Below are 13,774 nucleotides of genomic sequence, written 5' to 3' on the forward strand. Positions count from 1 at the left end.
TATGCATTAAAACCAAAGAGACGCCTTCATACATTTAACATCTAACCAGCTGATTTATGGTCATGTTACAGCACCACAGCAGCAACGTGGGGGACTCGATCATGGCACCTTCGGTGAGGGGCCAGCAAATTCAGCACAGGTGCTGGTGTCGTTGCACATCATCACAGAATTAAAAATGACTGTATGGTGCTGGGTGCTGTAGCTAATTAACAGCTTTTGGTAACATAACTTTTGTTAATAACAGCTGTTTTGCAGCCGATTTAAACATTTCCCAGTCAGTATGAAATGTTTACAGTTGTTGTAGAAGTGGTTGGACTCGTCCCCATTCAGTCAAGTCAGGCTTTGGAGTCTATTGGTTTGTGGTTTTAAATTATTAAACTCGAAAGTGGTCTGTCTTCAAAAATGTGTATGTTACAAGCAGCGTGCTTGTGTGCAAGCAGACTATCTTTATTTAACCAGGTTTGTCCCCATTGTGATTAACAGCCTCTTTTTCTTGGGTGACCGGACCAATACAGTCAGCAGCAAAACAAATAGCACACACACATATGCACAAGTTGGCTCATTTGCTTAACCTATAAACATTGACATCTTCAATTTACGTTTAAACTCACCTCAAGACACAAGCTCCTGCACTTTAAAAGCATGTTGGAGCAAATTCCAGGCTGCAGGTGCAAATCCCAAAAGCTCTTTTCCCCAATTTCTGTCTGGGCTTTTGGAATGGAGAATAAATAAGTCCTGGGAATGAGAGGAGTACTGTCCGTTACTTTTCCTTTTAATAAAAACACTGAGGTATGTTGGGAAAAGCCCAAGAATTGCCTTATAAATGCACATATAGCGATGTAAGAGCTTGCAGGTTGCCAGGCAGAGCTCTGCAAACTGTGATAAACATCGAAGGCGGATGGTGAGCTGCAACAATCATATGGAGACATAGAGCAGAGCCAAGCATGTACAGAAGATCCCCATGGTCCAAAAGTAGCAACAAGGGACTTTATTTTTTTGACATTAAAAGAGAAACATCACTAAAAATAAAAACCCAGTTTTAGCCTCAGCATCTTCGCATGATTCAGCAAATGTAGTTTCAAATTAAATGAGTTATCAAGCCAGTTTACCAGGTCATTAGTTTTTTGTAACCCAATCACTTTTCAATCAGGAGTGACCTCGGCAGGCACACTCAATGACCGAGACTTTGAGTTGGTAAACAACATCTTTTCAATCTTACTTGCATTTAAAAACCTGTTTCAGCAGAGAGGTCATATTGACCTAGGTTAGTTCCATTTACATACAAACGGTGAACAAGGCTGGACCTAGAACAGAGCCTTGTGGCGCACCCTGGTGAATATATATTAACATTAGAACACACACCATCGTACCTAACGCATTGAGACTGGCCACTGTAATAACTAGAGCAGCAGGCTCAGAAATCAAGATTTTAAAACATCTTGGTTAACTGTGCCGAACGCGTTGGACAAGTCAGTAACCAGAGACGTCACCATCGGTGCTGCTGCCATAGAGCTGTGTCTTGTCTTAAAACCAGACTGAGAAGCTGATATAACGTCACACATTTCTAAAAAACTTTGTGCATAAAAATTTTAACCAGTAGAGATAAATTACTTATTGGCCTGTAGTTATTTGAAATGCTTGAATCATCCCCTTTTAACAAGAACATCTTGTAAATAATAGCAGAATAAATGCCATGTGCTCCTATTTGCCAGATGTGGGTGCTCCATGAGTACCGTATTTTCACGACCATAAGGCGCACTGTAATAAAAGGTGCAGTGAGTTTCGACACATTTATTGAACAAAATATTCATTCTTCTGCCACAAAACCATCAAAGTTTTCATCTTCTGTATCTGAATTAAACAGCTGCACTATTTCAATGTCCAACATCCCGAATTCCTCTTCTTCATCATCTGAATCAGACTCACCGACCGGTTCCGCTTCAGCATTAATGCCGGCTTTTGTGAAAGCTCTTCCAATACATGAAGACGGTATCATAGCCCATGCGTCTACAATCCACCCAAATATGGTGGCATAACTTGCCCGCCGCTGCCTCATAGATGTGGCTGGGCGCCGTTATCTTGTCGCGGCAGTAGGTGCGGAAGATGGCCGCCCTCTCCTGGTAATCCGCGGGCAGCTGTTGCGCAACAGTTGTCCTCGCACGTATTGTTCGCTGTTCCACAACCAACTGTTCCACTCGGTCTTCCAGCTCGGGCCACCTTGCTTTGTTCCCGTGGAAATTCAGCTTCGTCTTCCTCACTTTCGTTCACTTTCTTGTTTTCTCCACTTTCTGACCATGGACTCATTTCCATTAAAATGTCTTGCAGCAGCTCGATTGCCATTTTCAGCCACATATTCGATGGCCTGTCGTTTAAAGTAAGCCTCATACGCGTGCCGCTTGACCGGTGCCATTTTAGGGGATCCTTATGCGTAGGTGTGTCACTAATCGATGGGCCGAGCATTTACCGTAGTGCCCCTACCAAAGGCGCACAGCAGATTTTGGAACTCAGTCCACACACAAGGCGCTCCATATTATAAAGCGCACTGTCGATTTTTGAGAAAATCTCAGTGTTTTAGGTGCGCCTTACAGTCGTGAAAATACGGTAGATGCAGGATCCCACCCTCAGACTGCAGCAGGAGGAGCTGCTGCACAAATTATCTTCTTTCTGCCTCTTTTGCAGTTTGGATTTTTCAATACCTGAAAAGAAAGTTGTGAGCATGATGGTTTTTGAAATTCAATATCTGATCTTGATGCAAAAAATAAAAATAAATCAAAAGTAATTATACTTTACACATCAGTTTCCCTCCGTGTGAAACAAGAGACCAGCGAGTGACCAGCATCTTAGGAGGATGTAAATGAACTCAGCACTGAAGAAGATTCACACCGGTGCTACCGTTCCTTTGAAATCCCATCATCTGAACGCACAAGTGTGTGTCATAATAGTAATGTTTCCTACGTTCTCCTGTTTACTGAAGTTATCTCGCTCTCTTCGGCGTCATCAGATCTGTTTCATATCATATTACCTGAACAACCATCCATGTGAATATTCCCGAGCAGCTGATACCAAAACTGAGTAAAGATGAGATGAGTAATAACAGTGAAATGGGAGAATGACAGAAACAAAGCAAAGCGCATGCTTGGAAAACCTAAACTAAGCTGAGATGAAACAGCATAAATGCCACTGCATCTTATTAACTTCTTTTCTATTCGCTGGTTTTGTTTGCTTCCCTCCTGTAGGTACTTCTTCACACAAATGGTGAGGGATTCTGTCCCGTGACCTCCTGGTCCCAGGATCCAGCTGGGAATGACCCCACCAGCAAGATGGCAGGATCTCTGATTGACGTCTGTACAATGAAGTACAAACTTTCCACCACTGCAGCTGCCTGCTGGCTCAGGTGAAATGCATTGTGGGATACTTACCAGCCCTAAATCCACTCAAGTCTTGTCTGCTGGATACTTGATAAAACGGGAGGGGCAAGAACACTTCTGGGGAACTTGGAGTGTACTTATGAACTTGTGAACTTAGAAATGGGAACTGCACTTTGATAGCATTGTTAAGTATCATTAGGGAAGGAGTGAGAAGTAAGAGCTTTCAATTTTATAACTACAATGTTATAGATGCTTGTAGAAGGTCTCTATTATTATAAATTTCCATATTTACGCCAGAGCAGCCAGAGTCATTCAACATCAATAGTGATTAATAGTGATCTAGGACTGTGATCTTTTTTATTACATCTCTTTTCTCAAACAAAAAGTTTTCAAGTTCAACCTAGCTGAGCTGAGCCAAAAAGAGAGGAACTAGTTTCACATTTCTGCCAAAACATTTTCATACCACGATGGGAAAAAAGAAATAAAATAAAAAAACACCACAAACTGCCGGAAAGTTTCAGAAGAGTGAGCTCGTTAGAAGAAATAAATAAGCAAGTCGGCGCGGCTCTGAACGCCAACACAGCACGTGTTCAGTCCAAAATTCAAATCACAGGCAGCAGAACGTGCACGCTGTGGTGCCCGTCAACCTGACCGTTTTACAGGCTGATGATTGGCTCTGAGGGTGCTGATAAAGACTGCTTTTGTCTGTCTGACTGTCTTTCTTTTATACCCAACAGTATAAAAAATTAATTACATACCACAAAGGTTTAATCAGACCGAAGGCCAGATGAGCGCCACCGTCACAGATACATTCAAGCAGAACTTCGGGCCAGTACACAGCCACTTGAGGATGGAAACATTGGAACGACTCCATTGTTGACTTACTCGTTTATTAATTCGTTTTCATCCTGATAAATTCCTAGCTGAGAATAAAATCCCAGTTTGCGTAGCGGCGTCCTTGGGCTCCTTCTTATTTCCTTCAGCTGCCAGCGATTGTTTGTTTTTGAACATTAACAGAAAACCCATCTGACTTTAGATTTTTCAAAAAACTAATAATCACCTGTTCAGCCTTGGACACTGACGGACGTTCTGCCCTTGCGTTATTCTTGGAGCACTTCAGCGACATAAATAAGTCGGAGTAAGGCTGAGTGGAACGCTGTGATAGGCTGCGACTGTATATTGGGAATCAGAAGGCCTTGGAACGGGATCTTCCCCTCGGCTCTTTGTGGCTCTTTGTGGCATTAGCCACCAGAAGGCCCAGAGCAGATATCGATACACTACATATTTTAGCACACGTTGGTAAACAAGACAAATGAGATAAAACCTAGAGAGTGGAGGAAAAAAACCCAAACATAAACAGCAGCATTAATCTAGAGGAAATGGAGTCATTGAATATGTATGTCACAGTTTGAGAGGCGTGAAATGCTGGAATAAGCCATGAAGGTGATGTTTTGCACGCGTGCTGGGAAAGTTTGGTCATCGATTCCAGTCGGTGCAGTTTCTGTGCAGCACTCACGGCTTAGAGAGCTGGCAATATTGGCCATTCCTCTCTAATTTTAACATAAGACTTCTGCAGTTTTTTGCAGAAAAACCCACACAATCTCTCGTTTTCTCTCGATAACTGAGGACCTAATGGTTCCAACTGCCTGGCAGAGCAAGAAAGTGGTTCACCAGTGCTGCAGACTCTTATGTTGTCACTTTTGAGTATGCATCCAGGGTGTCAGACCTTAAAGTAAAGTGACGGATCACTCTTTTAGTTGCTTTCTCCTAGCAAAGGAGGCTGATGGCTAAATCCAGAGGCAGAAAGGTCAGGCCACCAGGTTGGCTGCACTAATGGACTGCTGACCAGGCAATAAGCCAAGCTCTCAGGAGACATTTGCAGTCTAGTTCTCACCTCGACGACGTGGCGTCTTGCCCGGCCTTTGCCTCACCCGGAGATCCGGGAGGGCTGTGGGGCTGATCCTCGTATCGGCCAAGTTCATTCACACGTTGCTTTCTCCTCCTGCATCACTCCTCCACACGCAAGTATTGTTTTTTTTTCCTGCGCACAGATCCAGTCATTTGTGCCGGAGCACCTCAAGGTGGCAGTGTTCACCACGACAGGACACCCGGGCTCTCAGCTCAACAGCTTGCCGCTGTGAGCAGGCACAGGGGGGGTGGTGGTGGTGTTAAATTGTTGGTTACCTGCTGCATTGAAATTAAGTAATGATCGGATAGAAGTCGGTAATAAATGAAAGCTGGATCTTCGCGGCGCACCCTGACTAACATCTGATTGAATCGGCCGATTTCCAGTTACCTCGGTCCCACTTCTGGGGTGTCATTCTCGGTCTTTTGTATTTCTGCCTCCAGCCTCTCGCTTCCCTGTAACTTGTCAAGAAAGAGCGCCAGAGCGAATTGGCGACACCAAAGTCGCATCAAAAGCTCTTCATCACGGCTCCGCCACGGCGTAGGGAAGTTGAGGGGGGAAAGATGAAGGATTAAATACAAGCAAACAGCGTGCGCGGCTGAGGGCAAACTGGCAAGGTTATTCCTCTGAGCTGATGACCGGCCACGGTGCCAAGTGTGGCGCGCAGAGTGTGAATGCGCGCCCCGTGCAGAGGCGCGCAGACAACGACTTCTCTGTCTGGAGAGCAATTTTTAATGACTCTCACACAAGGCTCTAATTGTATGTTTATTCCTGGCTGCTCATATCAGTCGGAAGCCGTTTCGGTGCATCCCACTATTCCATGCGACCCCACCCCCCTTTCTTTCTTTTTGGTCAACCCAATTATTGCTCCCTACCTGGAATCAGCCTGGAATTGTGCCTCGAGTGTTTTTTGTTGTTGTTGTTTTTTCCCCTGCCTCCTTTTAATAACCCCCCAGAGAAAATGTGAACAGTCTAGTTTATCAGAATTCATTAACAGGCGCAGGCAGCTTCGTCACCATCACCATCAACGTCATCATCATTATAATCACCCCTTCCTCCAGCCCCCAGCCCCCAAGCCCCCCCACTACCACCCTCAGCCTTCAAGGTTTTGGTTAAGAGTCTCTGCACCCTGCAGCAGCATCTTCGCGGAGCATCTCCGCCGCGGACAGCCCATCGGTCCGTGGATGAAGTGACGTGACTCGGGGCCAATCCCGTCGCCGCTCGGGTTGCCGACGCCGCTGAAAGAGCGGGGCAGCGTCCAATGACAGAGGTCGACGGGGCGGGAACTGTGTGTGTGTGTGTGGGGGGGGTGTCGGTGTGGTGTACTTCACCACCCCTCCTGAGGGTTTACACAGAGTTAGTACAAGATATTCTGCTCTGGGAGTGAGAGCGCAAGGATAAACGGCACATACGCGCAGCGCATCGGTGTCACTCTGAGCAGCCTTTCCATCGGGGTTGGCGTTTCCAGGTGGACGCAACTGTGCCATTTTCTGCTGTCCAGACTAAATCCCGTCACTGTTCTTCTTTAACTCTCCTGTCTACGCCGGGTGATTACTGATTGTGCTCCGTGAACTTGAAACATGACGGGACGCTGCCTCCTCTTGACTTCACCTCATCGGCGCTTTAACCTTAACAGGTAGCCGGGAGGGCGCAAACGCCGCTTTACCACGGGACTTGTGCGGGAGATGACATTTCTTTTTAGGAGCCGTTCTGATGGGCAGACGCCGCAAACAGCTGACGAGCCGGCTGCGTCTGTTGAGGAGCGACGCTGATCACCGCAATCACCACAGGTCGCGCAATTAGAGCCTGTCCGTTTTTCCTGAAGTTGAATGGGGGGCGATGGAACTGCGACATATGCAGCCTTGAATTCAGCCCAGTTTGTGTGACCTGCTGCTGCTGCTGCAACCCAAAACCCGTTATAGAGTGAATTCCTTAGTGGTGCCATTTCTCCCCCTCTTTTTGTTCTCTTCTTCTGGACCTAATGCGAGATTTCACTGGGAAGGATATCTTCTGCTCACGGGCAAACTGGAGGAGAAGACCATGAGCTGACACACACGGTTTTTTCTCCTGCGCACCGACAGATTTGGGTATGTAAGATAATATTGTCTCACTTGCCTATTAAGAATCCACAATCTGATTGACTTCATATTTGTGAGCTTTAGTCGTGCGTATTAATTAGTGCCTGCGCCCACACACGGACATCTGATTAAGGCACATTTCTATATTAGATTAATAATACAGAGAAGTTTCGTGGACGTTTGCAGGTTGGGGTGCTGGAAATTAAGTGATTTTTTGTTGAGGATGGGCTGCGGGAGGAAAGACATGAATGGCTGCTTAAATGCTCGTTGCAGTGTTTTCTTGTTTTCCTCCCCTGAATTGTTGAATTGAGCATTTGTTAAGAGCCACATGATTGTTTCGTTTGAATTTTTTAAAATTTATTTTTAAAGAAAGAAACACCCAGAGGACTGAACAGCTGAACGATCGGGCTTGTTTCCTTTAATGTGAATAAATTCTGCGAATGGCAAAGTTGTTTCCCTAAAGAGAAACTCTGTCATGTATTTGTAGGTTTATCTGTGGAACGTTTCCTGCCATCGCCCGCAAAGGAGGCGCTGCCGGTGGCAACGCATAGAGAAAAAAAGGTCACTGCGAAGTTGTGGAAACTGGAAACATTTTCATTGCCATGGATCTAAAAGATTATTACCTGTTGGGTGCCCTGCTTGCCTGTTTATTGATAGACCCTTCAATAGCTCAAGAGCTAATTTACCCCATCAGAGAGGAGCTGCAAGAAAATGTCCTGATTGGAAACATACCAAAGGACCTAAACATTTCCCACACAAATGCTGCCACTGGAGTGAGTGCTAATCTTGTGTACCGGCTCGTCTCTAAAGCTGGAGATAACCCACTAGTGCGCGTGCTGAGCAGCACTGGCGAGATTTTCACGACATCGAACCGAATCGACAGGGAAAAGTTGTGCCCCGGCCCGTCGTTTGAGGACAGCGAGTGCTCGTTTGAGATTGAAGTAGTCATACTGCCTAATGATTATTTCAGGCTGATAAAGATCAAAATAATTGTCAAGGACACAAATGATAATGCCCCAATGTTTCCGTCCCCTGTGATCAACATCTCCATCCCGGAGAACACGCTCATTAACAGCCGATTTGCAATTCCCTCTGCCACTGACCCAGACACTGGCCCCAACAGCGTGCACAAGTACGAGCTGATCAACGGGCAGAGCGCCTTCGGCTTAGACATAGTGGAAACGCCAGAAGGGGAGAAATGGCCCCAGCTTATTGTGCAGCAGAATCTGGACAGAGAGCAGAAGGATACGTACGTGATGAAGATTAAAGTGGAGGACGGCGGCAGTCCGCAGAAATCCAGCACTGCTATTCTCCAAGTGACAGTAACAGATGTGAATGACAACAGACCGGTGTTCAAAGAGGGACAGATTGAGGTGCACATCCCGGAGAACTCCGCTATCGGCACGTCTGTCGTGCAGCTTCAAGCCACAGACGCAGACATAGGAGCTAACGCGGAGATTCATTATGTATTTGGGACTCAGGTGTCTCCTGCCACCAAGAGACTCTTTGCGTTAAATTCCACATCTGGGCTAATCACGGTGCAGAGGCCTCTGGACAGAGAGGAGACTGCGATTCACAAGCTCTCTGTCTTAGCCAGTGATGGAAGCTCGAGTCCGGCCAGAGCTACTGTCACCATTAATGTGACTGATGTCAACGACAATCCACCTAATATTGACCTGCGATACATAATCAGTCCCATCAATGGCACCGTTTTTCTGTCGGAGAAGGACCCCATCAACACCAAGATAGCTCTCATCACGGTGTCCGACAAAGACACTGATATCAATGGCAAGGTCATTTGTTTTATAGAGAAGGACGTGCCCTTCCATCTCAAAGCCGTGTACGACAACCAGTATCTGCTGGAGACGTCCGCGCTGCTCGACTACGAAGGAACCAAGGAGTACAACTTCAAGATTGTTGCATCTGACTCCGGAAAGCCGAGCTTGAATCAGACTGCCCTGGTGAGGGTGAGGCTGGAGGATGAAAACGACAACGCGCCTATTTTTACCCAGCCGGTTATCGAGCTAGCGGTTATGGAGAACAACAAACGCGACCTGTTCCTCACCACTATTAGCGCCACTGATGAGGACAGCGGAAAGAACGCAGAGATTGTTTATCAGCTAGGGCCGAACGCGTCGTTCTTCGATCTGGATCGCAAAACCGGAGTCCTGACGGCATCCAGGGTTTTTGACCGGGAGGATCAGGACAGGTTTCTCTTCACTGTAACGGCGAGAGACAACGGAACGCCGCCTCTGCAGACGCAGGCGACCGTCATCGTAACCGTGCTTGATGAAAACGACAACAACCCCAAGTTCACGCATAACCACTTTCAGTTCTTCGTGTCTGAGAATCTTCCCAAATACAGCACCGTGGGGGTAATAACTGTGACGGACTCGGATGCCGGGGAAAATGCTGCTGTCTCGCTTTCCATACTGAACGACAACGAAAACTTTATCCTGGACCCTTTTTCTGGGGTGATAAAATCCAACGTGTCGTTTGATAGGGAGCAGCAGAGCTCCTACACCTTCGACGTCAGGGCCGTGGACAGCGGCAGACCTCCCTGCTCCTCGGCTGCCAAAGTGACCATCAATGTCATCGACGTGAACGACAACACGCCCATCGTCATCTACCCCCCCTCCAACACGTCCTTCAAGCTTGTCCCCCTCTCCTCTATACCTGGATCCGTGGTGGCGGAGGTGTTTGCTGTTGACGGGGACACGGGTATGAACGCTGAACTGAAATATACCATCGTGAGTGGGAACAACAAAGGACTCTTCAGGATTGACCCGGTAACAGGGAATATTACTCTAGAGGAAAAACCGGCAGTGACCGACATAGGATTACACAGATTAGTGGTCAATATCAGTGACCTGGGATATCCTAAATCTCTGCATACTCTCGTATTAGTATTTCTCTATGTCAACGACACCGTGGGCAACTCCACGCTCATCTATGATCTCATCCGACGCACCATGGAGACGCCGATTGATCGAAATATCGGCGAAAGCAGCGAAACTTATCAGAGCGGAGACTATTTAACGATAATGATAGCCTTCGTGACGGGTGCGTTGGTGGTGATTATCGTCATATTCGTCACCGTACTGCTGCGCTGCCGCCACGCGTCCAGGTTCAAGGCTGCACAGAGGAAGAAACAGGGAACAGAGTGGATGTCGCCCAACACGGAGAACAAGCAGAACAAGAAGAAGAAGCGGAAGAAAAGGAAGTCCCCCAAAAGCTCCCTGCTGAACTTCGTCACCATCGAGGGGAACAAACCTACCGACCCTGCACACGAACCAATCAACGGGACCATCAGCCTCCCCACAGAGCTGGAGGAGCAAGGAATTGGGCGCTTTGACTGGAATGCCACACCTACTACGACCTTCAAACCCAACAGTCCAGACCTGGCCCGGCACTACAAATCTGCCTCGCCGCAGTCGGCCTTCCACCTCAAGGCTGACACCCCGGTGTCAGTGAAGAAGCATCACGTAATTCAGGAGCTCCCACTGGATAACACGTTTGTCGGGGGATGTGACACGCTTTCCAAGAGGTCCTCCACAAGTTCCGACCACTTCAGTGCCTCAGAGTGCAGCTCCCAGGGAGGGTTCAAGACCAAAGGGCCCATGCACACCAGACAGCAGGTAAAAGAGCACTTTTACTGGTCTATAAGTACTGCCTATAACTGCCCTGTTCCACAGTGTTAAAGTGCCGGTCTAAATTATAGACTTGCTAAGCTCCTGTGAAGCAACAAAAAAAAAGTACGGCAAACATACAGCTTCAGCAAGTTCCTAAACTTAAAAAAAAAAAGAAAGAAAAAAAACTCAAACAATCACTAGCGGAGTCGATTGTGGACTTAATTACGTGCATAAACTTTGAGGACTAATTACAGGCTTGTGTTTTGTCTTAAATATCTGTTCATCGTATGTAACAAAATGCAAGTGGGTGAGTGATTGCCCTATTTTTGTCTATTCAGCACCCTGGCTAGATCACTTGTAAAATGTACATTAAGTGTGACACAGTGTTCTTTGTGAAAGAAACATTTTTTTCTGACCTATCTACTCAGAATATCAGGTTAAAAATGCTGCACACATCCCCCCCCCCAAAAAAATATTAGCCAATCGTTCACCTCTGTTCTCATAAAACTCTTGAGTGTGTTCATGGTTCTTTTTTCTTCTGTTCTTTTTTTCTTTGTTGTTGTTGTTTATTTGGTGCATATTGTAATGTCACAAAAAGACCTTTCCAGCACCTGCAGCAATAAGCAGCAATAACAACAGTCAATAATTAGTCTGCTGTGAATGTCACTGTAGGCTTTGCATCTAGGCTTGAATTAAATCCCTCCTCCCGAAACACACGAGCGAACTGGGTGAAGCTTTTCTGGAACTTGATACACATCCAATTCAAAACGGATTAGCCAATAATGAGCCTCAAATTTCAACGTAATCCATGCTGCTTTTTATCAGAGCCTTATTAATTTTTCTGCTAATAAAGCGGCACTGCGCAACACACAGTTCTAATCTAATGGAACACACATGGACAAACAGAGGGGGAGAGGAGAGGAGAGGAGAGGAGAGGAGAGGAGAGGAGAGGAGAGGAGAGGGGAGGGGAGAGGAGAGGAGAGGAGAGGGAAGAGGAGAGGGGAGGGGAGGGAGAGGAGAGGAGAGGAGAGGAGAGGAGAGGAGAGGAGAGGAGAGGAGAGGGAAGAGGAGAGGGGAGGGGAGGGGAGGGAGAGGAGAGGAGAGGGGAGGGGAGAGGAGAGGGAAGAGGAGAGGGGAGGGAGAGGAGAGGAGAGGAGAGAAGAGGAGAGGAGAGGGAAGAGGAGAGGGGAGAGGAGAGGAGAGGACAGGAGGGGAGGGGAGAGGAGAGGATAGAGGAGGGGAGAGGAGAGGAGAGGATAGAGGAGGGGAGAGGAGAGGAGGAGAGAGGAGAGGAGAGGGGAGAGGAGAGGAGAAGGGAGGGGAGAGGAGAGGACAGGAGAGGAGAGGAGAGGAGAGGAGAGAGGAGCAGAGCGGAGCAGAGCGGAGCAGAGCGAGAGTGCTGTCTGCCGGTCAGGCTCCTTGGGTGGTGGTACTGATCCTTTAGGTGGCAGTGTTGCGCTGCACCCAGTACTCTGGCACGGTGCCAGCGGGCAGTGGACATTTAAATGCAAGGGAGGAGAAGAAAGAAGTGAAACCTGTGTTGGTGTTCTTAGTGAAATACTCTTGCCTAATGATGTGGAAGCTGTGCAGGGAAGATTGATAATGGCAGTTAGAGACGTGAGTGATAAGATCTATCCGGAAGAGAGGTTGGAATTACAGCGGTGACACCGCGTGACTCCCATCAATGCCTACCTCCAGGTCACCGCATCTGGGGGTCGCAGTGAACGCACCCCCGTGGGAGAGTCCCTAACCAGAAGAGGCATTTGGGTGATTTGGTGTCATTTACTAGGAGGTGTCTCTTGTGGTGTGTGTGTGTGTGTGTGTGTGTGTGTGTGGTTGGTTGGCAATGCGTGGTAAAGAGACGATGAAATAGATTACGGTGGGGTAGGGTGGTGGGGGCTCACTCAGCCCCAGAGAAGGACAAATGAGATATGACACTATACTGTAAGTACAATGTCATTGATTTGAGCAGTCATCCCACAGTTTCATACAAGATTTATGGTGATCAATAATCCTGACAAATGGCAGCACGGTGCACACAAACGGCGCTGCTGTGTTTTCTATAGAGCCACATTATATAAATAATACACAGTAATAGGAGAATACTCTTAGTGTGTGTTGAGTCACTGCTTACATGCAACATGGCCTGTTCATTTTGTTGTTATTTTTTTTCGTGAAACAACTAGCAAACAAAACCCCAGCTAACCTTAAAAAGCGCGGGACGGGTGTCATTTCTTGCCCGTCAGGAAAGAAAACCGAAATGAATCTGATCATATTTTCCGTCCACGCGGCTCCGTTTTCCCATCTCATTGCCGTCATTAGTAGAAATCATTTTCCACCTTCCAATACCTGTCTCTGCGCACTTGTAATGCCACTCTGGAGGGAGATTCGGCCCGTAATCGTTCAAAGACCCCACTGGCTGGAGCTCCGACCCTTCAGATTTAAGGCTAAATGGCAGTTATTGATTGTGGGTAAACTGATTACTTTGCACGTGCTGTCGTGCTGCATCAAGCAGGGAGCGCATGTTATGTTTTCCATATTCTGATGGTTTAGCTCCGCAGCGCGGCCGTTTGTATCGACACATGAGGGCCCTTTATTTCATGATTGCTGACAAATCGCTCTTTATCCAAATGGGGCTTGTTCCCTTTCTTTACATTCAGCTCGACTAAAACAGAGATGGCGTTTCCCTATTACCAAATCCTCCTGCGCTGCCAGAAAACAAAAACCAATTACTTTAGAATGATTCTTTAAACAGACAGTATATTCAAAAGGTAATATCATCAGATCATC

The 13,774-nt window shown here is 47.0% G+C and overlaps 1 protein-coding gene across 4 annotated transcripts in view; it reads left to right on the forward strand.

Annotated features, from left to right (window-relative positions):
- Positions 1 to 6,486: 6,486 nt before the first annotated feature.
- Positions 6,487 to 13,774, forward strand: part of pcdh9 (protocadherin 9) — a 135,208-nt gene continuing 127,920 nt past the window's right edge. For 2 of the 4 annotated variants that reach the window (XM_029846196.1, XM_011610087.2), the window contains exons 1-2: positions 6,493 to 7,361; positions 7,840 to 10,990. In XM_029846196.1, coding sequence (XP_029702056.1) covers positions 7,955 to 10,990 — 3,036 coding nt within the window. In that variant the 5' untranslated portion in view covers positions 6,493 to 7,361; positions 7,840 to 7,954. Of the gene's footprint in view, positions 7,362 to 7,839; positions 10,991 to 13,774 lie in introns of all 4 variants that reach the window. The other 2 variants (XM_029846194.1, XM_029846195.1) reach the window with 2 other exon arrangements.

The sequence above is a fragment of the Takifugu rubripes genome, chromosome 13 (genome assembly GCF_901000725.2).
Source record: "Takifugu rubripes chromosome 13, fTakRub1.2, whole genome shotgun sequence".
Lineage (NCBI taxonomy): Eukaryota > Metazoa > Chordata > Actinopteri > Tetraodontiformes > Tetraodontidae > Takifugu > Takifugu rubripes.